The sequence below is a fragment of the Notechis scutatus genome, chromosome 6 (genome assembly GCF_049901735.1).
Source record: "Notechis scutatus isolate UNSWTSFEM ecotype Mainland chromosome 6, rNotScu1.2, whole genome shotgun sequence".
Taxonomy (NCBI): Eukaryota; Metazoa; Chordata; class Lepidosauria; order Squamata; family Elapidae; genus Notechis; species Notechis scutatus.
The window spans coordinates 36,047,454-36,071,142 of NC_142014.1; the positions used below are offsets into that span (position 1 = coordinate 36,047,454).

General features: G+C 34.4%; 1 protein-coding gene across 14 annotated transcripts in view; it reads right to left on the minus strand.

Moving 5' to 3' along the window:
- Positions 1 to 23,689, minus strand: part of GRIP1 (glutamate receptor interacting protein 1) — a 324,841-nt gene that overhangs the window by 11,078 nt on the left and 290,074 nt on the right. For 5 of the 14 annotated variants that reach the window (XM_087967965.1, XM_087967969.1, XM_087967962.1 and 2 more), the window contains 8 exons: positions 23,407 to 23,552; positions 21,499 to 21,579; positions 16,722 to 16,791; positions 16,325 to 16,479; positions 14,224 to 14,401; positions 12,650 to 12,789; positions 7,235 to 7,420; positions 4,262 to 4,418 (listed from right to left, as the gene is read on the minus strand). In XM_087967965.1, coding sequence (XP_087824091.1) covers positions 4,262 to 4,418; positions 7,235 to 7,420; positions 12,650 to 12,789; positions 14,224 to 14,401; positions 16,325 to 16,479; positions 16,722 to 16,791; positions 21,499 to 21,579; positions 23,407 to 23,552 — 1,113 coding nt within the window. The remainder of the gene's footprint in view (positions 1 to 4,261; positions 4,419 to 7,234; positions 7,421 to 12,649; positions 12,790 to 14,223; positions 14,402 to 16,324; positions 16,480 to 16,721; positions 16,792 to 21,498; positions 21,580 to 23,406; positions 23,553 to 23,689) is intronic. The other 9 variants (XM_087967961.1, XM_087967970.1, XM_087967967.1 and 6 more) reach the window with 3 other exon arrangements.

A 23,689-nucleotide genomic window follows, 5' to 3' on the forward strand; every position in this document is an offset into this window, starting at 1 on the left:
TTGCAATGCAAAATAACAACAAGGATTTTCAGGTGGAAGCTAGATATCAAGGCAGAGAAGACACAGCTGATGAACTGGGCTGTGGAGTGACTGGTATAAGAATTTATAAGAGGTCTGTGCTGACTTGACCCAAACTGCTGTTAATTTAAAAAAAATAATTGTACTGAAAACCTCTTCCTCTGTTTTTCTCTCTCTGTCTCCAATTATACAAATGTGAAATATAAAATGAGTAACAATATCTTGCAAGACAAATGGATAAATGATCAGATCTCCAAAAATAACAAGCCTCTGGTTTGCTTTTCTATTGGGCACTCACTTTCACTGCTTTTATTCTTAGCATTCTTTCATTCTACCTGCTATACATTGTGGAGTTAGAAGCATGCAGAAATTATGAAGATAAGGAAAGATGCAAAGTCATATTTGAGGTGGCAGGCATTTGAGCAATTATCAATGCTTTGTTGAATCAGGAATGCTACATCTCCTACTCAAGCATCTGTCATTCAATCTGTTAACTTCTGTTAACAATCTGGTAACTTTATCTTTAACCTTCCTTTCAAGGAAGATTGTGAAGAAAGTGGTGGTCCTGCAAATTCACAAAGCCCTACAGAAAGTAGAATGTCCAGACTCTTGGCAGTCAGGTTTCAAGCCAGGTTACAGAATGGAGGTTACTTATGGATAACCATTGGAAAGGCTAAGATCGAGTATAACTTTCTTGGTCCTCCTTGACTTTGTATAGCATTTAGTATCATAGCTTGGTATTCTTCTGGACCATCTCCAATGAATTGGAGTGAGAGGTATTGTTTTGTATTGGTTGTTCTTCTTCCTGAAGTAGAGGTTGGTGGCAGTGGGAGAAAAGAGACCTGCCATGAGACCTCCACTTTGTGGAGTGCCTCATAGTTCTCTCCTTACATTCCTTTTTAACAACTACAGGAAATCCTGGGAGAAAGTTCTGTAGTTCTGTAGAGTAGTTCTGCTTTCTCCCTGTTGCTTGTCACCTTCTTGCTACTTTCTCCCACTAATGGACCAATTGTTTCCTTAACTTTTTTCTTGTTCTTAACATGGTTCATCCCATTGGTATTCTAATGGTATTCTAATGGTATGAGACTTGGTGTCATCAATATATGGATTATAACCAGCTTTACATCTTAATCCTGGGCAGAAACGCTATGCTAGAAGTGCTGATCCAAAGCCTGGAAATTATCAGGTTCTGAATGGAGAAGAATAGACTCCATGGAATCCCTCCAAATCTGTGTTTCTTTAGATTCGTGGATGTAACAATTCCAGGTAAATTCTATTATTGATTCTGAGTATGGAAGTTTGAATTTGGGGTTTCTCCTAGCATCCTAGCTAGAACACTTTCTGTATGGCTATATCTTGTGCCCCAATTATGATCATTTTGAACCAGAAGCCCTGTGCAGAGTCATTCATGCCCTGCACACTTCCTGTTGGTATTATTATAAGGAACTGCCCTTAAAGAGCATTTGAAAACTGCACCTAGTACAGAAAGTAGCAATCTGGGCTGTGATGGATGAATTTGAGACCTTGTCAGTCAGCTTCCAATTGTGATTTACAGGGCTGGTTGTCACCTTTAAGGCTCTACACAGAGTTCAACTAACATCAAATTTGGATAACTCCATCCAGATTTTGTCTGTATGGGACTGTCATATGGTATGGCCTCAGAAATGGACATTTTCACTAGCTGGTCTTATTCTTTGGAACCCCTCTGGACAGAGTCCTAATCAACATTGTCTCTCTTAAGCTTCAGGAAAATATTGAAGACTAACCTGTTCTGCCTGGCACAGAAAGAGGGTGTATTATAACTGAAGCTGGGGTCTCTAGTCCAATGATACTTATATTATCTACTTCAAAAATCTTTTTTATTTTTCCACTCTTCATATGTGTTCAGATTGGGGATTATTGTTTTATTCCATGTTGACACTATTAGCTGTTCTGGGTATCTTTAGGAATCGCAGCATAAAAGTAGAATAAATAAATGTGCTCAAACTTGAACTCCATTAGGAAGGAACATATTCTAGGGAGATGACCATCATCTTGTAAAATTATTTGAGATTTCATTTCAATTTGCAGTTTTTTAGAAAGTAGACATGGTTCCTTGTATGATTTCCTTCACCTGTAGGCTCGTTCTAGGCTCCATGTGTCCTTCAGTTGGCTGAGGATGTGAGTATAATTAGATTTGTGATGCTAACCTAGTGATTTGAACAGAGACAGGATGGTATCTTCTGTCTTAGAGGCATTGGTTTCTTACCTTCTAAAGAAGACATCACTTGCTCCAATAGTGTTGGACTATTCCAGCCTACTCTCTACTCCTCCCTTTTAAGGAATATTTTAGAAGAAATGATTGGATTGCAATTACAGAAAATTTTAGATGAAGAGGATGATTTTGAACTCTTCTACTCAGATGCCAAATCTGGGTAAGGTATGGAAATTGCAATACATGCCTTTTGGACTTGTTTTTAATTTTGCTATATGATCTTAATTAGATTTTTGTTTTTATGAGTGTAAGTATGCTGGTTAGTATCTAGTGGGTTAAACTGATAGACACATGATATAATAAATAACTACTCGGTAATAGCATTGGAACAAATGCCAGGATTAATAATCTTGGTTTATTTCTATTTGACGAGAGTTAGGATCTGACTCAAAAGTGTTTGTCATCACCAGCAGAAATTATATATGAATCCCAAAATTACACAAAGTAAGTTCTTATAGTTCATTAATCTATAATTAATATCAACACTTTCTATATTTAACTGTACTGATTTGACTATAATGGTGAAATCAGCAATAGTGATGTCTATGTAAAACTTAAAGCAACATAAGGAGTGGAGAAAGAGCAGAAGTGTCAATAGAATTTTGAATATATATTAAGAATGATGACAATTAGAACACAGAAATCTTTTTACATAGACCTAAACTATATCTAATATATGGCAAAATAGCCAAATCATATGGGCAGAAGCACTAAATCACTCTTGATACTTTTCCCCCTCAGCTGGGCTTAATTCTCAGTTGAAGTTATATTAGAAGAAACCTAGCAAGGAGAACATTTGTCAATTGAAGGGGCTGCATTACAAAGTGTTAGATATTGGGATTGGTTCAGGACCTTGAAGTATAAATCTTTTTACCACTATCATATAGAGAGCCATTTTGGTATAGTGTTAAAGGCAGCAGGGTAGAAACCAGGAGACCATAAGTTCTAATTCTCCTTTAGATATGAAAGCAGCTGGGTGACTTTGGTCCATGTTACTATCTCCCTAGGAAGAAGGCAAGGGAAAACCACTTTTGGAAAATCCTGCCAAGAAAACTGCACAGACCTGTACACGTAGTCACCAGGAGTCAATACTGACTTAAAGGCCACATACGTTGATATATAAATGTGACAAATTTATATTAAAAGATATGGCTCTGCTACCATAATGTGAATACTGATTCAAGAGACCCTCATGTATTTATGTTAACAAAATAAGAAGTCAAAGCTTGAATATAAATTTGTCCAAATCAGGTGTCTAAGTAAGGTTAATTAAACTTCTAGCTGGTGATGATAAATGTCTAAGTGATATACTATCACTACTAACATTTAAAAATTGAAACCACATCCAAAGGTTGCCCCTTAGAAAATTGTAGCACTGATATCAACGCAGCCATATCTTTTAGTTGTCTCTGTGTCCCTTCTTCACAGTATGATACCACAGTATCATATTTACTGATTTATGTGGAAATCAAAGTGAAACCTCCTAAGTATTGAAGGATGAATCTGAGACTGATCCATCAAGACAGGAGATGTAAACTAAAACTTCCTTCAATACACAGAGCTCTTTCAGTTTTGAATTAATATCAACAGTTAATGACCTATACTATTACACATAAAGGTTCACTAACTACACACAGCTTGCTATCAGCCTTACCGCATGTCTTGAATATTACTAATATCATATAGCATGAATTGTCAATCTATCTTAGCAACTTGAAGATAAATTGGTAACTGAGCATTTTGAAGTCCTTGGCAATCTGTGGCAGGTCTGTTTAGTACTTTAGTTTCAGAGACAAAAAAGGTGCTTTGAGGGAAGGCAAATGCTACATCTGCCTGAAACTCTTTGAAGTGGCTGTACCTCTTCTAGAGTTGCAAACAGGTCCCTGCTTAAAAACACCTACATGCCTCCATATCTGAAGCTAAGAAGTACACCAATAAAAGAATGTGCTACTATGTAGTAAATAATTCAGTATGTAGCACAGTACTTACCTACTTGCTACTGGTTTATCCCAGTCATCATCACTTAACCCTGTATCATGGAAAGAGTTGACTCGGGGCCTATTCAAAGGAGATAAACTACCCTTTTGTTTTGGACTTCTCCATTCAAAGGTATTGAAGTTGTATCCTGAAGCCTGATAATTGGAACCTAAAAAAGTAACCATCTGTTGATTACAGTTGACTATGTAGAATAAAAAAACGTAATGTCAAATTATTCTTTCAACCATTGTATGATTTTAGCTATTATTTATTGTATCAAATATATGTGGATCATAATTATCAGCTAGAATTAACTTGTAGTTAATATGCCTGAATTCTTTTGGAAGGGTAAACTGAAATTATGTTATACTCTTAAAAACAATCTTATTGTGAACAATATATGTTTCCATTTAAGGCTATGTTGACTGCTCTCATTTCTGCACGTCATACACAATACTACCAAGAAATCAATGCTATTTGAATTCTTTTCATCATATAGAAAGTATGGGGAAGTTTTATGGGAGCCACAATTCACTTGACCAGAAGGAAATTGGCAGGCAATATTACCAGAAGTGGTGGCGACCTTCCCTTCCCTTCCCTTTCATTCGTGGAAAATCTCTGAGAGCAAATCACTTCAGTTTCTACACTTTAAAAACCCTTCTGGGATGGCCCAAAATATAATTTTAAATCCTGATGGTATTAGTGGTTTAAGAATGGGAGAGATTTGCTTCTTAAAGGCCACTTTTTCTAATTTCTTATGTTTTTTTAAAGGAAAAGGTCCTCCTGCCAAAAGTAATCTATCTTGCAATTTCAAGATACTACGGCAATACAAATAGATTGAGGATTGTCTATCTTGATCTATTTGTGGGGTTTATTACTATATAGAATAGCCAGAGACATACTCTTTATTTATTTACTTCTAGGCAGCTTGAACTAAATACAGTATATAGTTTATGGTAGTACTTAGTCTGATTGTTCTAGTAGAGCCAATATTCCCTAAGTAACTCCTTTTTTCTGTTGTTTCCAAGTTCTTTGTAATTGTATCCTGCTATTCCTATTCACTCATTAGAATCATATTTCATTATATTTCTCTTCCTATATTTCTCTTCCTAGAAGTGTTTTGCCTGCATGATGTTCAGCATGAGGGTTATATCACATCATTCAGAGATGTTTCTGCTATTTTGCTGGCATCAAGTTCAAATCCTTTAAATATAGGGCTTTTAATTATTTCTGATCAAATTGATATATTTTTTCTGTGTATATATACAGGTAGCCTTTGTTTACCAATCACTTATTCACTGTTCGAAGTTGCGAACATGTGATACCTACACCCAATCCTCTAAGTTCTGGCTATTGCACCATCCACATGGTCATGTGATTGTGATTCTAGCACTCCACAACCAGCTCACACTTAACAATGGTTACAGTGCCCTATGGTCACACTACCTTGCTATCTTCCCTGTTGGATTCTCACAAGCAAAGTCAATGGGGAAGCTGGTAGGGAAGGTTGCAAGTCACTATGGTAAGTCTCCTAGCCCCGCTGTACTCATAGGAAGTCTTCCTTCCCCTGGCATCCCTGTGAAATTCCCCTGTATTCCCATGGCATCCCAATGTGAAATTATATTTCACATTGTTATATATATAATTGGTATTAAAATCTCAGTGTTTTTAGATATATTAATTTCCTGCTATATTAATTTCTGAATTGCATATTTTAAAATTAAGTGTATCTGTTTGGAAGACAGACCCTATTGCAAGATCAGTTTATCAATGATAATGTTATTAAATTAAATTTGTTTTAAGCATAACACTTAAGACATATACTGTTTTACAGTGCTTTATAGCTCTTTCTAAGAGTTTACAGAGTCAGCATACTGCCCCCAACAATCTGGATCCTCATTTTACCAACCTCGGAAGGATGGAAGGCTGAGTCAACCTTAAGCAGGTGAGGATCGAACTGATGAACTTCTGGCAGCCAGCAGTTAGCAGAACTAGCCTGCAATCCTGCATTCTAACCACTCCACCACCACGAAGTATTTGTAAATTACACCTATAAACATGTTTTTTAAAAGCAGCACAATTTCTACCCAAATTTTAAAAAAATGAAATCTATTAATGTATTTATACAAAATTGGGAATTTGGACTAAAAAAATTAGACATTCAGCTTTATAAGGAACAGCTCATTTTGATGCTGCTTTAAGAAATAATGAAAAGAAGTGAAGCTAAAAAGCAGTGATCCCCCCCCAAACCCCAACCTTTTGACATTTGTTATCTTAATATACTTTAAAGTCAACATATAAAACAGTTATTTGATTTTCCATCTAAAACATTACAATATTTGTACATTTTCAAACCAAGACTTTCAAGTTATGCATCAAAATTATGTTCAAAATTTAAATGACAATGGTTAAAATAATAATTAAATCCTAAATGCTAAGTATATATATTTCTTTTAAAAGAATCTTGCTACTGTTGAAAACTGTTCTTACTTAGAAAGCCTCTTGACATCTTAATGTCAAAAGGATGAAGGAGAAATAAAAGGGCAACAAAGCAGTGATGTTTTTTTATGCTCCCCTTTGGCAGTTTACAATAAATCTTTACTAGTCAGGTTAAAAAAGAACAATGAATGGGCCTCAGATGTTCATATCAATGAATACCTTCAATCTGTTCTGCATCTTATATTAATTTAAGCTTGAAGGATAAACCCATTTAGCTATGGGTGAGCTATGAGCTAGTCACTGAAACATTAGTAAAACCAGCAGAAGGTTCTTAGTATATTACTTTATGTTTAAAACTTGTCACAGTGACATGAAATCAAGGTCAGCTGAAGACAAGAATTAGCACATTAAAACTGCAGTTTTAATGAGATTTCCATAAGACAGTTAAAAGGTGAGTTTGCTTCTCAAACATAGCAAGAAGGTTTAATAGCCTCACTCCTGAATGTTCCCATACTAAGTACATCAGAATAAACACATGATTCCTACCTTGACTTCCATAACTGTTATCCATTCCAGAGCCATCCCATGATTCTACAGCACTGTCCACACTTGGGACAGTCGTGGAATAGATTTCAGATAGCTTGCCTGGTTTTTGTGTGGTGGCTGTATCATCGTCAGCATCGCTTAATTCATTTGTATGACCAGAGGCAGAAAATTTATTGGGACTTGATGCTGATAGAAAGGAAGACGTGTTATACATTCATTATAAATTTAAATATACATTCATCTTAAGTGCATAGAAAACCATTTTTTCCAATAGAAAGCTTAGACAAATAGAGTCCCATTAATTATATTTATAGAAAGGCCCTCTCTCATTATGGCTCACAGTCAGCTTGATGGGAGTCAAGTATCTAACAGAGTTGTGTAACACATTCAAATAAGATATATCACACTACTTGTGTGCATAAGCAAAACAACTCTTTTGGCACCATTAAAGCAGCTGGATCTTTAGCAAGGTTTGTGCAGTGGCTTCAGAGTTTCTGTCAACAGTCTTCACATATATATCTATGGCCAGCCACTTTGCTTTGATGGGAACAGCCATGGGGAGTTGGCCAGAAGCAGCTTTTTTTTTTTTTTTTTTTAAAACAAGTTTTATTAATTTTTAAAACACACAAATTATCATTATTCATTACATGTTTAAACCTTTTTCCCTTGTAAATTTAACAAGTCAGATAAATTATGATTCTGTTTTAAACCATTTCCATATAATATACCAAAACCTCTTATTCAATTTCTCTTTACTTCTCTTTACTCTTATTCAATATCATTATTATTATTTCATCTGTTTCTTTCTGACTTAGTTACCATTATTCTCATTCTATATTTCTACAAGTTTTTACCAATTCTCCCCCAAAAAGACATATACACACAACACACAAAACATAAAAAATATCTTTTTGGAAAGTAACTTGGACCCAGGTGTCTCTCTCTTCATGGACTTCAATTATATTCATGCTCATCTTACATATCATTACTTATTTTATTTACCATTCTAAGCCTTCTATATTAACTTCTCCACATATTTCACACTTCTTAATTCTACCTTAATTAATCATCTTAGTTTAAATCATTATATTTGTATCTTTTGTCCATTTTTTATCATCCCTTTGTCTCATCCCTTATGAAAAAAAAAGAAAATCAGTTTCTCCTGAAATCATTAATCAGAGTATGATGCCTTTCTATCTCCCCCTAAGTTAATCAAATTAATCTTTAAAATAATATCTAATACCCAATCAGATTTTGCTTGGTACATTCTATCTAACTAATACATCCAACACAATTAAGTGCATAATTAGAGAATAAATCCAAATATTAAAAAGAAATACTATAATAAAAATTTTATAATAACATCAATACCATAATTTTATTAAACTCTTTAATTAAAACAATATTCTAAACCTCTCCTATTATTAAGTTTTAAAACCAATCATTTTTAAACATTTTAACATTTTAATCTCTTATCAACTCTTAAACCATTGCAATACTACCATCTCATCTTATGTACCTTGCAAAATCTTTTTTTTTTTTTTAAATTATACTTTATCCATTATCCATAAAAATTCCTTTTTCCATTTAATTTCAAAACGTTGTAGCTTTTCTCCACCTTTTCCCTTTCTTTCTTTTCCCAACAAACCTTTCTGCCCCCCTTCTTCTAGCCTCTGCCTTACCGGCTTCCCTTCTCTGTCGATTTCTTTTCCCCTTTGTTTACAATCATCATATTGGTTTTGCACTTTATTTTTCCTTTCTTAAATGTTTTTTAGATCTTAAGTCCTTAAATCCTTTAGTTTTCTTCTTTTCTCTTCTTTTCTTTTCTTTCTCTCTTCCTTTTTCTGGATCAAATTCTGAGATTCATTAAAGATGGCTCCTTCCTTTCTTTCTTGTTCCTCTGCTGTCTTCATCTGTTGTAATTTTTGTTGATAATTAGTAAGCGCCATTTCTAAGAAAAGGAAAGCTTCTTCCACACCATTTCTTAGTTCCTCAACAGAAAGAGCCATTATAAATCTTTTCTTTTCTTTTCTCCTTCTTTCTTCTTACAACAACCAGAATATTCAAAAGAAAATAAAAAAATAGAACAGTCCCAAAGTTATCAATCAGTCCAAACCAAGGCAGAGTTCTCACTTTCTCCTTCTGGGGTGATATCAATCAAAGAGAAAGAAAGTCCATAATCTGTTTAAAGTCTTGTTACAATATATTCTAGTCTTCAAATCCTTAAGGCATCTGCTCCAACAAGTCTTAGCATACAAATATTTTCTTTTTAATCCTCTCTCTTCCCACTCATCGCTTAAAACCAATTTCCACCTAAAAATAGGTTTCTTAATATCCAGTTATTTATTCCGTAGGAAAAGAGGGAAAGCTATCCTTTCAGCACCTTCAAGCAGCCGCTTTTTTCCTCTTCTGGCAGGTATTATTCAGAAAGTCATACTTTTCAGGAGTTTTATTAAATATGTCTTAGAGTCCTAGGAGCCAAGAAAACTTTCTCCTCTCAATCACTTTCTCCACTTCCTCCTGCGCATTCTTACCCGGCTGCCAGCTTCTTTGTGGCGGCCATTACGGACCGCCGCTGCACCGTCCTGGGAAAAGGGGGTTCTGCCGGCCAGGAGGGGGTCTGCAGCACCCCCAAACCCTTCTCCGGATCCCCTACCTTCAGCTGCCCCTTCGCGAAGCCGACAAACCGGAAGCTCGGCCAGAAGCAGCTTTTAAAGCAGCTATGTAAGTTTTCTAAAGCACATAGCTGCTTCAGTGTTTCAAGTACTTTTTTGGTCTCTGTGCATGACAAGCAACATTTTTCAAATGCTTTGAACAGTCTTATTTTCTTTGTATTTGAACAAAGATGAGGTACAGTATAATACAGAAAGAACCTGTTTCCATATTAGTTGATCCTGCAGCTTAGTCAGCAGTAGTCAATTCTATTAGAAAAGGCATACATTGCTAAGGTCAGAAACTATATGTCACGACTCCCATGGGGTATATGGAGCCGCGACACCCTCCTCAGAAGCTGTGCCATTTTGTCCACCCTCTGCGGAGTTTGGCGTGAACCCTGAATGATAGCAGGCTTGTTGTGGAATCCTGGTTGCTGACGAACAGCAGGATCCTGCCAATGACGTCAGACGCCAGCCTGTTGCAGCAGATAGCAGAGCGGCGGACATGCTGGGTGGTGGAAGTTGTACCAGATTCAAGGGGGGAAAAATGATATATGTACCGTGGTGATGAGATTTTGTGGGATTATATGGCTACAAGGGGTGTGGGTGGTCATAGCACAACTGTATGGAAGAAATATGCGGGTTTGTGAAACTGCCGGATGTTGAGCAGCAGATGCTACCGGATGGTAGCTAAACTAATTATCTTTTCAATAAATGTATAAATACAGCTCTGGCTGACTTAATTAAGCTTGTTCGCTGTTACCCAAACTGGAGAAGTGGACGAACAAATAAACTCTCATGTCGAGTATTTCGTGAGGGCTTGTTTCCCTCTTATTCGCAACCCGGACGAACAGCACACTATATTTTACCAGGGGTGGGATTCAAATTTCTTAACAACCGGTTCTGTGGGCATGGCCTAATTTGTGGGCGTGGCTTGGTGATGTGACTGGCTGGGCATGGCTTGTATGTAAATATTGTAAATATTTATGTAAATATTGAATTTTTTATTTTTTTAAAAAGAGCAACTTTTACCCAAAATCAGCCAAAGCAGGTGGGCAGATTGAGTTGCTCACAAAATTACAGATTCACTTAGAGATCTACATTTCTGCAATCTGCTGCCTGAGTCTGCACTGAAAAATAGATGCTAGGAAGGTTCACCTCTGCCTTTAGATTAGCTAGAAAGCAAGAAATCCATTGATTTCCTGCGTTCTAGCTAATCTAAATCTCCCGGCACAGCTGATGGTCGGAACAGCTGATGGTCGGGGGGAAAGTAAGGGAAAAACAGCAACTTAGCAGGCAAGCTGGATGGCGTGCATGCCAGGTAAGGAGTGACTGGGCAGGGCAGGGCGGGGCCAGCCAATGGTGCGATTTGCTGGTTCTCCAAACTGCGCAGAATCATAACAACCGGTTCTATAGAACTGGTGCGACCAGGTAGAATCCCACCCCGATATACACGGTATGTGTGCATGCATGGTGTTTGTGTGTGTCTGTAGCAGCTACCCAGAAACATACACTGTTATTATACTACCTGTTTTAATCTATCTGAACAACAAATGTTGTTGGAACTCGCAATACATTGTAATAACTGATATCTATAATTAATATCTGTGTATCAAAAGCAACAATTCACAGAGCCAAAAGTTAGTGCAATGTAAGGAATACATCTACATGTCTAGCACCACTAGATAATTGATGATTGGATATTAAGTTTGTAGAATAACAATACTACAAAATACACATTAAAAAAGTGAAAACACCAAATGAACTACAAATCCTCACTGAGCCCCAGAGGTTTCTAAGCTATTACTAGTTTAACTGTATTTACTATTGTTAGTAGAGGCTTTTGCTTTAAAAAATGCATGGCACAAGCAGCATAATATAGAATGGTGGGTGAAATCAGTGCAAGCAATATGTTCAAATATCTGTTGAGACAGTTTGGAAAGTTAGTAAATACAAGTATATTAGATAAATATTGAGAACTTAGGTAGCAACAAGCAAGTCTATTAATTTATTAATCAGAAACATTTTTCCATATTCTTTACTGACTTGATATCCTGTTACTAGTTCTTACAGCTTGTACATAAACAGTTGAAATATTTTATGTATTCTAGCCTTAATAAGGTAACTCTTCATGCTTTCCTTTATTATTCATTATTTTATAACTTAGTAAATATTGGAAAAGGCTTATCTTGATTAACTTTATTATGAATTTTGGGTCCAGTAGACAGATTGCGGTTCTGGGCAATTAGATACTCCCAACTTTCTGTGTGCTTTATAAACTGCCTTCTGCAGTTCCCCAAAAGGACTCCTTTCTTTCTTTTTAACAAGGCTTAAAAGAATAATTCATTGCTGTACTTTTTTCTTTTTTCTAGGTTGAACATGTACTGTATAAGGTGCTTAAACTTATTCCAGCATTGTACCTTTTCTTTTTTCTCATGTTCTTTAGAAACCATTTTATTGAAAACTAACCAGGTATCAAAATGAGCAAGACCACTGCTTTCCAATGTTGAATATTACACAAAAATTATAAACAATAAATGGGATTAACTTTTGGGCAACTCTGTCTCATTGTTTTTGCTGTCCTTTGCAATAAATGCTCTTTTTAAAATCACCACATTTCTAATTTTATGTAACATGGATTTATTTCTATAGTCCTAAATATCTAATAGATACTACGGGCAAATGTCACTTTCATAAATATATGCACAATATATTCCTGATATGGCAGAAAAGGCATAAGTGGAATACCTGACATACTCACCATCTGTCTGCTTTTTTATTTTCAAGGTCACTGTCTCTCCTGCCATCTGTAACAAATGAATGGCTTCACTCAAAGGTTTCCCTTTCAGACTGTTACTATTTATTGCTAAGATTCGGTCTCCGATATGAATTGCACCTGTCCTGAAACATGAGTTAAATAAAACATGAAAAATAATCTGAGCAAAGCATTTAACATAATTTAAGAAAAAAACATAATTTCCCCCTGCTTTTATTTTAAAATGTAATTTATGTATGTGTAGTAACATTAATTATACTTTTAAAGATCTTGTCATTATGACTGTAAGCTGATAGACAACATAGAACCAGCTATCTTTGTACCAGCAAAGAGCTCAGTTTCTATCAAAGTAATATGTAAACTAAAGTTAACAATTATTTTACTTTGTACTTGCATCAGTACATAATATTAAAGGATGCAACTTTTTACTTCAAGATATGTGTTAGCATGGAAGGAATAGGAATGTTGTTGATGTGGACAGAGAGACAATTAGCAGTAACGATCAGGGTAGTAATACCTTTGATATTATCATGAACCTTATGCATTATTTTTTCCTATGAGTGATTTGACATGGAGTACACTCTCCAGTGTGAAAATGTTATCTTTTCCCTTTTGCAGGTGCAGGAATAGATAGTGCATCTGAACAAATGTTGTAACATAGAAGTGGCTTGCTTATGGAGTCAATGTGTGATCATTTTAAAAGATCCGAAAAGAGAGGAAAAACACTGTTGTTAATCCTCAAAAGCAGCAACGTGAATGCAAAAACCATTGGAAGATTAGTTTGTTAAATGTGCCTAGAACATGTTTAGAAGAATAGTCATTGAATCCATACGAGAAATGACAGTGGGCAAGATTTCAGAATTGTGGTCTTAGATGGGCAGACGATGTGAATTAGGCATGACATATAGAATGTTTGCATGAGTAACTGAAGATTAGTTGTTGAACCCAGTATGATGCAAGCAAAGAATCTGTAGAACAGAATGCTTAGTAATGGTTCACTACCGAAGACAGAATAAGACAAGAGTATCTTATATCATATTGGTTGTTTAATGTATTAATAGATTAATGTATAAGAAAGTATGAGAGAGAGAGGGGGGGGAGGGAGGGAGGGACGGAATAGGGCTAGTGTGATTTAGTTTTCTTGTCAACTCAGCAAGATACTTGTTTCTTCAGGGAGTTTGTACAGAGTCTGACACAGATTCTGATATTGTTTTTGAATTGAGAGAGAGTGACTGGCTCAAAGTCAGGTAACTGGCTTTTTGCCCAAGAGGAGACTAAAATCTGGATTTTTCTATTCCTAGTCAAGCTCTTTTACCACTGATGGATCTCTAATGATTTACGGTTAACAGTAGGTCATGTTCCAAAAATCATCATCATCATTGTTGTTATCACCATTATCACCACCATCTTCATCTCATAATATACATCAAGAGAAAAAGGCTAAAGGTAATTATTTCATTTGTGATACTTGTAAAAAATCTATATATTCCTAAGAATTATTACATAGGTTGAACTACCTCTTACACTTGAATATTACAAATATTTTTATGTCAATTTACCTTTCAGCTAATCCACCTTTAGTAAGACTTGAAATAATAATAGGATCAAAAGGCTCTTCAGTACCAGAAATAGTGATCCCAAGTGGTCCTCCATATCTCTTGAGCTCAACAGTATAAATAATTGCTCCTGAGCTCTCTTGTTCATCTGCAATACATGCCAAGAGGATGCAATTGGTCTCTTATAAAAGAAGGAATGAAAAGAATAATACATTCAGAAAAATGATCAGCATACACATCCTCAAACTGTTATGTTTCAGATACATATCTAAGCTATTACTGCCCTCTATGTTGATGACTACAGGTGAAGTCACAGGCACACCAACAAATCTTCCTTTTTCATGGAAGCAAAGCCAGGATTTTAAATCTAATATATCTGTAAAAATATACACAATTTCTTTCTAGATGTGATGACAATCAGGGGAGTAGGTGAATAGGCTAATGCAGTGTCTCAGTAAAAGGTACCTAAAATAACGAAATGTCCTTAAGAAGTTAAAGCAAAGATCTTGAGCAGTGGTGGTGCTGTGGTTAGAATGCAGTACTGCAAGCTACTTCTGCTGACTGCCAGCTGACTGCAATTCTACAATTCAAATCTCACCAGGCTCAAGTTGACTCAGCCTTCCATCCTTTACCAAGGTTGGTAAAAATGAGGAGACAGATTGTTGGGGGCAATATGCTGATGCTGTAAAACCACTTCGAGAGAGCTGTGAAGCACTGTGAAGTGGTATATAAGTCTAAGTGCTATTGCTATTTTCCATTAACGCATCCAACAATCCTTTATTTCAACAATTTAATATAAAGCTGAGCCAAACATGACAGCCATTGCTACTTGAACACCAGTTTTGATTTTAGCATCAGAACTGGATTTAGTTCGGTATCTTTTGTTATTTTAAAAATTGGGATAAAAGTTATAACTAAGTTATTGTGATTGTTAAGTGGGTCACCACATGACTGGACTTGACTTTATGACATTTTTTGAAGCGGTCATTAAGGGAGCACCACTGTTGTTAAATGAATGCCATGGTGTTAAGTGAACACTGTGTTTATTAAATTAATTCATTTTACCCAAGGGATGTTTTTTTTCTGGGAACCAGAAATAAATGGCAGAAACTGAACATTGCATGACATTGGGATGTTGCAAATAGCCATAAAGGTGAACCAGTTGCCAAGTGCTCAAATTGCAAACACATGAACATTGTGTGTGTGTGTGTCTGTAGTAAGATCAAGATTATGCTGTCGAGATCATGCATAAGTTGAGGACTACTTGTATGCATATACATGTATGTATTATTTGATTGTTTCAAAAATTATTTTTTATTTACATTATGAAGAAAATTCTTGTTAAAAATACCTCATCAATCTTTTTTTATAACAGTGAAAGACCTTGCATAATCTTATTACTCTGAATTTATTTATTTCTGCAAAAATTTTAAATATATACATATTTAAAACTATACTTCTTCTACCGTCCCTGTCCTATTGTTTCTCTTATTCTTCTTTTATTTTTCTTATATGTACCCATTTCATGTATTCACAACTATGTATACACTTATACTTATTATCTTGTAAACAATTGGCAAATCAAATAAATAAATAAATAAAAAAAATAAATATTAGATTATTGTGGGTTCAATTATTCCATATTTTACAATCTTCTGTCCACCTAATTATTCCAATATACTCAAATGTGAAGCTAGTATGGTTCTTTACATTTTGACAAGGGAGTTAAATAGTTATATGTATATGTTTATACATGTGTATATATGGGGGAGGATCTGAATAAATGTGCTGTCTTATAAAATAGCTGGCTTTTTAAAAAAATCTGAAATTCTTGCAGCAACATTTTTCAGTATAACATTTTTCTATGGGTACTGAACTGCGATAAATATACATGATCCAAGCAAAGTGACTTTCCTCCTTCATCAGAAATTAATGAGAAGGTTTTATTCCTCCAATCTCTGACAAGATAGGAACACCAAAGCCACTGGCTTGTACTAAATTATCCTATAGTAGAAAATGACTGAATACTTTTTCCATTGAATACTTTACTTATATTGCATCCCAAAGGCATTTTATATATACATAAAAATGTTTCATAGCTCACTGTGAATACCAGAGTTATCTTCATCCTTGCGAATTTTTAGTTTTACAAGTTCCTCACAATGCTGCAGGATTTCAACAGCATCTTCCATGGAACAGTTGTCCAGTCGAATATTGTCTATGGCAAGCAATTTATCACCTAGTTCCAATGTCCCAGTTCTATTAATAAGTGGAATACATTATGTGATTAATGTTTTGAAAGAGCTGATTTGGATATTCATGCAAAGTTTTTAAAATTTAAGAATGAAAATGATTTTTGCTTTACATATATGAGGTAGCACATAAAAGCATTTTATCTCAAGGGAAGCACTTGCTTTTACAATTGCAGAACATTTAAAAATCCAGGGAATTTGAGAAATGTGAGCTCGCAACATAATCTTTGTCACCTTGTAAGCACTCACCTATGGGCAACACTTCCTTTCTTAATATCTGAAATAACAAGAGGATCCCCTGGTTTTCGACTAGATGGAGCTGAAATACAGAATACACAAATATTTGCAGTCAAAATAATCCCCCTATAACTATCCATATATGCATATCCACATGCTCCTTCCTTCTCTTTGGGGTAAGCTATTTTATATGACGTAAAAAAGAAATTAGACATAATAAGCCAAACAAACTGAAGTCATGAAATAAGAAGGAAAAGAAATCTGGCTAGAAACATCAACATCAATAACTATATGTTCACTATGACTATACATCATGTCACATATTGCCATTTGTTCATTAAACTTCTCACTTGTCTTGTTTTTGAAGATATCAACTTTATTCAACTAAGAATAATATTTTGATCTTCCCGTTTTTAATCCATTCACTTTTTGTTCATATATTTGTTTTATGATTTATTCATTCTCCCTTTTGTAAATCCTCATTCATTCTCTCTATGGGATTAAAGCACTTCAGGGTACTCATTTTGTGCTATCATTAATGTTATCTATCATTAATGTTTTATGGAAAACATTTACACATATATCTTTATATGCTAGCAAGAACATCACATAATTAAATGGATATGCATATTTGGTGTTTTATACTAGGGCAATTTTCTTTTTATATATTATACATGTTATCTTGGCATACGTATCTGATCCATACTGTGGATATATATCAGGAAAGGTTTCCTTTAATTTATTTCTTGAAATTCTAAAGGTTTGCTACCATACATACTCATAAAAACATCAATTCATTTAAAACAGATATATTCATTAATATGCATGGCTCATACCTTTCACATTCTTAAACAAAGATTACCCAGCTTAGTGTTCTCCATAAAATTGAGGAACTCTGGTTAGGATGATCAAGTTTGTGGAATATACTAGATAGAAACACTAGCTTGGCAATCATAATCTAATAGCTCTATAATTGAGAAATTATCTAGAAAAGTATAGAATTAAGCCAGAAAAAAATAATGTTGGACATTTTATTCCTATTTTAGGTTAAAGAATTAAATTATTATATGCTCTCCATTAAAATTTCTTAAACTATACACCACAATTTGTACTGCAAATGGTACCTACACAGGCTCCTGTTTCCTTCTAGTAATAAAATGTATGATGCTTCTCATTTGAAAATAGCCATTAAAAATATTCTAGGATACATCAGCAGTCTAATTCAACACAAGTCTTGCTGAATCTTGCTACGTTATTTCTGGGTAAGAATGTGAAAAAGATATTTGATTTATTAAGATGTTTCATTGTATAGAAATTGCAGTATCTTGCAAAAGTCTATCAAGCACAATAAAAGTGATTATGTTTCCTATGTGGTCTCTGGGTTATGCAGTATATTTTCTAAGTAGTTCCCAGTAATTAGGAACATGGTAAGAAGATATGTCTTTTACAATCAATGTTAATTATGTTAATTTTTTTCCTTCCTAATATTTTCCCACAAGTGAAGGGTCCACTTTTTGGATAAATCAAGGGTTCATCCATTGGTTGCAACAGGAATTGAATGAGCTTGACATTGTGGTCTGAGCGAGATCATCTAGCTGGCTTTCATGCAGGGGTGGGATTCAGTTTTTTTAACAACCGGTTCTGTGGCCGTGGCTTAGTTGGTGGGTGTGGCTTGGTGGTCATATGATTGGGTGGGTGTGGCCAACTCGACATCACTCATGTCAAGGGACGCTTCTCCTCACCTGGCCTCTCATGACAGTGGGGATGCTGCAACGGTCATAAGTGTGAAAAATGGTCATAAGTCACTTTTTTCAGTGCCATTGTAACTTTGAATGGTCACTAAATGAACTGTTGTAAGTCAAGGATTACCTGTACAAAAATACAAAAAGCTTCTTTGCTTGCAAAAAGCTGCCCTAAATACCAGTCATTAGATTAAAAATACCTGCAAGCCCGAGTTACAAATCAGGCAGGGTGCCAGAGTACCTTGAGGAATGAAAATATTTAAAATGCAGTGATAACTATCAAGCAGCCAACTCTTGCTCATACAGTGAAACCCTTTAGCAGAGAGGTCATTTAAGCTCTCCAGAAAAAGCAGACCCAGGAAAAGCAATCCTTCGATCCATTTGTACCATTAAAAATACCAGCTGGTTTCACTCACCTCACAACATATCCTAAGGAAATCACCCAGATTTATGGAAAGGTCACATGCCCCCCAAAAGGCAGTAAAAAAATCAGTCCCAAGCTTGCATCCTGCCTCTTGGAAGTATACCCCAAAAGGACAGTGCCAGATAGTATTAAAGCAGTGAAGGAAGACCCCCTCCCCAAATAGAAAAAGAAACCACGAGGCAAGAAAAAATTCAAACACAATACCAATAATTAAATCACAACAGTAGCTGTTGCTTGTTGAAGCTGAATAGGGAAAATTATCCCATCAATTAACACAGGATTAAACCAAGCACCGAATTAACCTTCACCAAAAACCAGTTTTAGACCAAAACTCAGAAAGAGTATGTAAACTCACGTTTGAATGTCAATCCTTCTAGCTAGCCAAGAAGCCTTGCTGAATGTTACTCATCTTGGTTCCCTGTCACTAAAAGCTTTGTTTCATTATTCAATTATTTCTTCAAAGTGCTGATTGTCCAGGGAAGTATTTCCTCCCAACAGCAGTATAAAAATCTTAAAACAACCCTTCCCCTTTAAAAAAGCCTCAGAAGCTCCGGAGACAGGAAGTCTAGGCTGTCTGCCAAGAATGTAATAAGGGTAGAAAAAAACAAACGGAGATTGCTTCTAACTACTTCGAACTACTTCGAAAGTTAACAAAGGGTTCTATAGAACCAGATAGAACCGGTAGAATTCCACCCCTGCTTTCATGCCTAAGGATTAGAATTCACAGTCTCTTGGTTTCTAGTGTGGTAAGCCTTAAGCACTAGACCAAATATGCTCTCTCCCTGCTACTTTTTTTAATTGCTAGTTTTGACTGCATTTCTTCTCTTGCATTTGAGGCATTTTTGAATTGTTGTACACTACCTCGATGTTGCAATAAATATTGCAACAAATAGAAAGAAAGTATACATATATTTCAGTAGGTTTTTCAAAATAGTTTGGTTACAGAATTTGATTTGTCAAAAATATTATACTGCATATCTCTTAATTGGTTTACAGAAAACCGATTATATTAAATTGGTAATCCTTACATCTCTTAAATGCAGGTTTCAAACATATATTAAATCTAAAATTAATTTTACTACATACATAACAATACTAATATTATGTTATCAATTATCTAGTCCAGTAAATGAGAACTGAATCAAATACCAGATTACAATGCTCAACAGATCTCTAAAATCATATAATAATATCACTTTTAATACCAGCATTACCTTGATAAAAGTATAATGTTTCAGTTCTAACAGTTTGCTAAAAATAAATCAAGGAACCCACAAGTTGCACCTGAATTATTGTGTGGTATCCAGAATATATTGTTGAAAACTCATTTACACTAGATACATCCTAAGCATTTTAGCACATACAAAATAATGTGCCATTCAGTTACTAATTCACCTACTTTGCTAAATACTGCAGGACTTATTTTGATCAATTACATCAGCAGGAATAATTTAGGTATCATCTGGAGACTTTTATCATTGTTTACCTTGATTCTAGACTATTTATGAAATAATACACTGGTTACAATATGTGTGTAGACAAACATGTTGGTGGAATGTAGTCTGGATTCCCGGAGGGAGGGGTGTATTGCAGAGGAGTAAGAATCGGCAAAGTTTAGATAATTTATTTGGGTGGAAGAGAGTTAAGGCACTCCTCTCTGTGAGTTCTCCAGATATATCTTTAATGAAGCAAATGCAAGATCTCTGTCTATAGGTAAGGACAATAAGGAAACTGTTTCGAAGAACCTCAGTATTTCTTTGTTTTTGTAGCTAGTGGCACACACAAACACACATGTGATTAATTCTGCCTTATGTTTCCTGTTCTTAAAACTATTGCCAAATTGTAAGATGATACAGCTTTGCAAAGGGGGATATTAAAATATTATAACTACTTATTTGCCAATGCTGGTATGGTATAAAAAAACAATTAAAATCATTTTACAGTAAGATAGTAAAAGAGTTTTCTATGAAACATTACGAATATGCAGAAAGTTCATTCTGAATCTTGCCTTATGAGGGAGAGAACTTATTAACAGAGATGCTGTTATAGAAAGGGTGCTGACATAGATTCGCACCAACCCAGCTCTCTGGATGATGGGACATATTAGAGGATGCCTGAAAAAGACTATTTAGCAAACAATTGAAGTTACTGAATTTCAAACTATCCTATTCCACATGTCTGGAAAGCAGTGTGCACGTACACACACATACACACACACACACACACACACGCACATCTATATATAACATTGTGTTTGTGTGCATGTATAAAATAAAATCAGTGAAGTAGTGAAAATTTCTGTTTCTTGGTATCAATATTTTGTGCCTCAACTTTTCCCCAGCAGGACTAAGCTTATAATTTCTTTTACATTTCATCTATGCTAGAAATAACATTGACTATATTTACAAAAAGAAAGATATAATTATTGCAAAAGCTTGACAAAATTTCATGTAGCTAAGTGATTTAGTAGATTCCAGCTTGAATAACAATAATAACAATAATAATAGCAACAATAACTCTAGTCTGACAGAGCAAGATAAATTATATAGCACCAGGTTACAATTCTCTACTGAAAAGCAGTATTATAAAGAAAAGATGATGAAAAGAAATTTACTTCACTTACAACTTATGGTGATGCCAAGTTCTACATTATGCTTCTTTGGTAGTTTTACATGAAAAGTGCCACTACTTGGTATGACAGATTCTGTAATTAAAAGGTGCTTCATTTATTCATTTATAATGAACTCCATTCATTGCATTTTCATAATTCATATATAATATACTTATTCAAGCAGTTCACAACTCTGAGTCAAAAAAATAAATAAAGCAAATCTTGAACTATATTTTAGGTTAGTGATATAAAATATCATATATCATAGATTATTAAGGTAAAGGACTGAAAAGTAGAAAAGGAAACTTTAACAATATAATAATATCACATAATATTAAACATTTTAATGATCAACATTGATTTAATTAATTGTACACTGTAATTATTAGAAAAACCCTTTCAACATTCTGAAACACTTATCTAAAAGTAAAATGTTACTACTGTTGCATAAAGAATTAAGATAACCAGTATGTTCAAAATATTTAACATTCTGATGCTACAAAACATCAGCAGTCTGAATTTAATAATAATTCAGTCAATTATTATAAACATTTCTAATATTATTTCATATACTATTATAGGTTAAAAAGTAATCTTAATCCTATTCATTTATATATATATATATATATTAAATCTCATCCATTCTTAGCTCATATTTAGCAATACCTAAACTTACTTGTTTACTTACTTACTAACTTATTTTATCAATGAAACTTGTATGCCACCTACCTTGCCAAAGGTTACTAGGCAATTTATAGATATTGAATAAAATACTGAATAAAGCATTCAAACAATAAATAAAAGTTTTAAATTTAAAATTCAATTGAAATCAAACTAAGCAGGATGGAGAGGGAGGGAGCAAAATATGCACAGAGAAAAGGTGGGGTATTTTTTATTCCATTATACACCCTCAATATGCCACATCCCAATTAGAGCCCAAGCTAATTTCAGAAGGCCAGAAGAATGGGAGTGGATCTGACTTGGGGGCAAGATGTTCCAGAATGCAAGAGCCAACAGCAGAATAGACTCTTCTACTGGACATAGCCTGCCAAAATTTCTTTGTTGACAGAGGCCATATCATGTCCTTTCTGCTGGCATGAGTGGCTGGGCTAATACAGTCAGTGAGTCGTTTCTCAGATAACCTGGACTCATGATAAGCACCACAAACAGCTGTTATTATATAATTTTTATGTTTTTAATGTAATAAAATTCAATAAAGTTTATTTTTTTAAAAAAGAAATTAATATGTAATATGGGGAAGGAAATACCATGTGGAATCTGATATAGTATATGATAATATTCTTAATGGATTATATAATCTGTTGCTTGTTTGTATAAGATAATGTTTGTATAAGGTAATATAGAATAAAATGATTATATTGTTATTTGTTTATATAATTGGCTAAATGAAAATAAGATGGAAAATATAATTTGTGTAAATGTGATGAAGTTAGAAGGAAGGGTGTGCATGAAATATATAGATATATATAACAGTGGCAAAAGTAATATTAAAAAGAGGATAAAATAATGGATAATATAAATTAAGATGGATTTGTGAATAACTAATGGAATGACATGATTTGATAAAATTTGCAAATATGACAAATATAAGAATATATGATCAATGAATATAGAGAATGATTAAGAATAAAGAGAACGATATAAAGTAATGTATGAGAATATAAAAAGGAAAATTGTCTATTGTGAAATAATTGCAAAATTAGACAAGAAAGCTGTATCTGTGATTATGGTCAGGTTTGATTTAAAAAGTAAAAAGTCTGAAACCACACTGTTCACCTAAAGATGTATTTAAAGAAATAAAATTAAAACATTATTTGCAAAAAAAAGAAATTTGTCTAACTAATTCAAGTGGATTAAATTCTCACCATTTTAGTATACAGAATACTCAACTACTCATACCTGCAACATCAAATTCAATTTCCAGAGTCACCTTGCTAGTGATAGAAGAATCTCTGAGGAGCTGATTAGCTTCATCAAATGTACTATCTTCAGTTAGGATCCCATTTATAGCCAGTATTCTGTCTCCTATTTGTAGGATGCCACACCTTCACACAAAATGAAGCAAATAAGATTTTAATACATGGAAAAGGAATAAACTCAATTCAACTGTTATAAATTACATGTTCTTCATTAAAAGCTTGCTCAATTATCATATCCCAAAATTTGAAATTTGATCTAATTT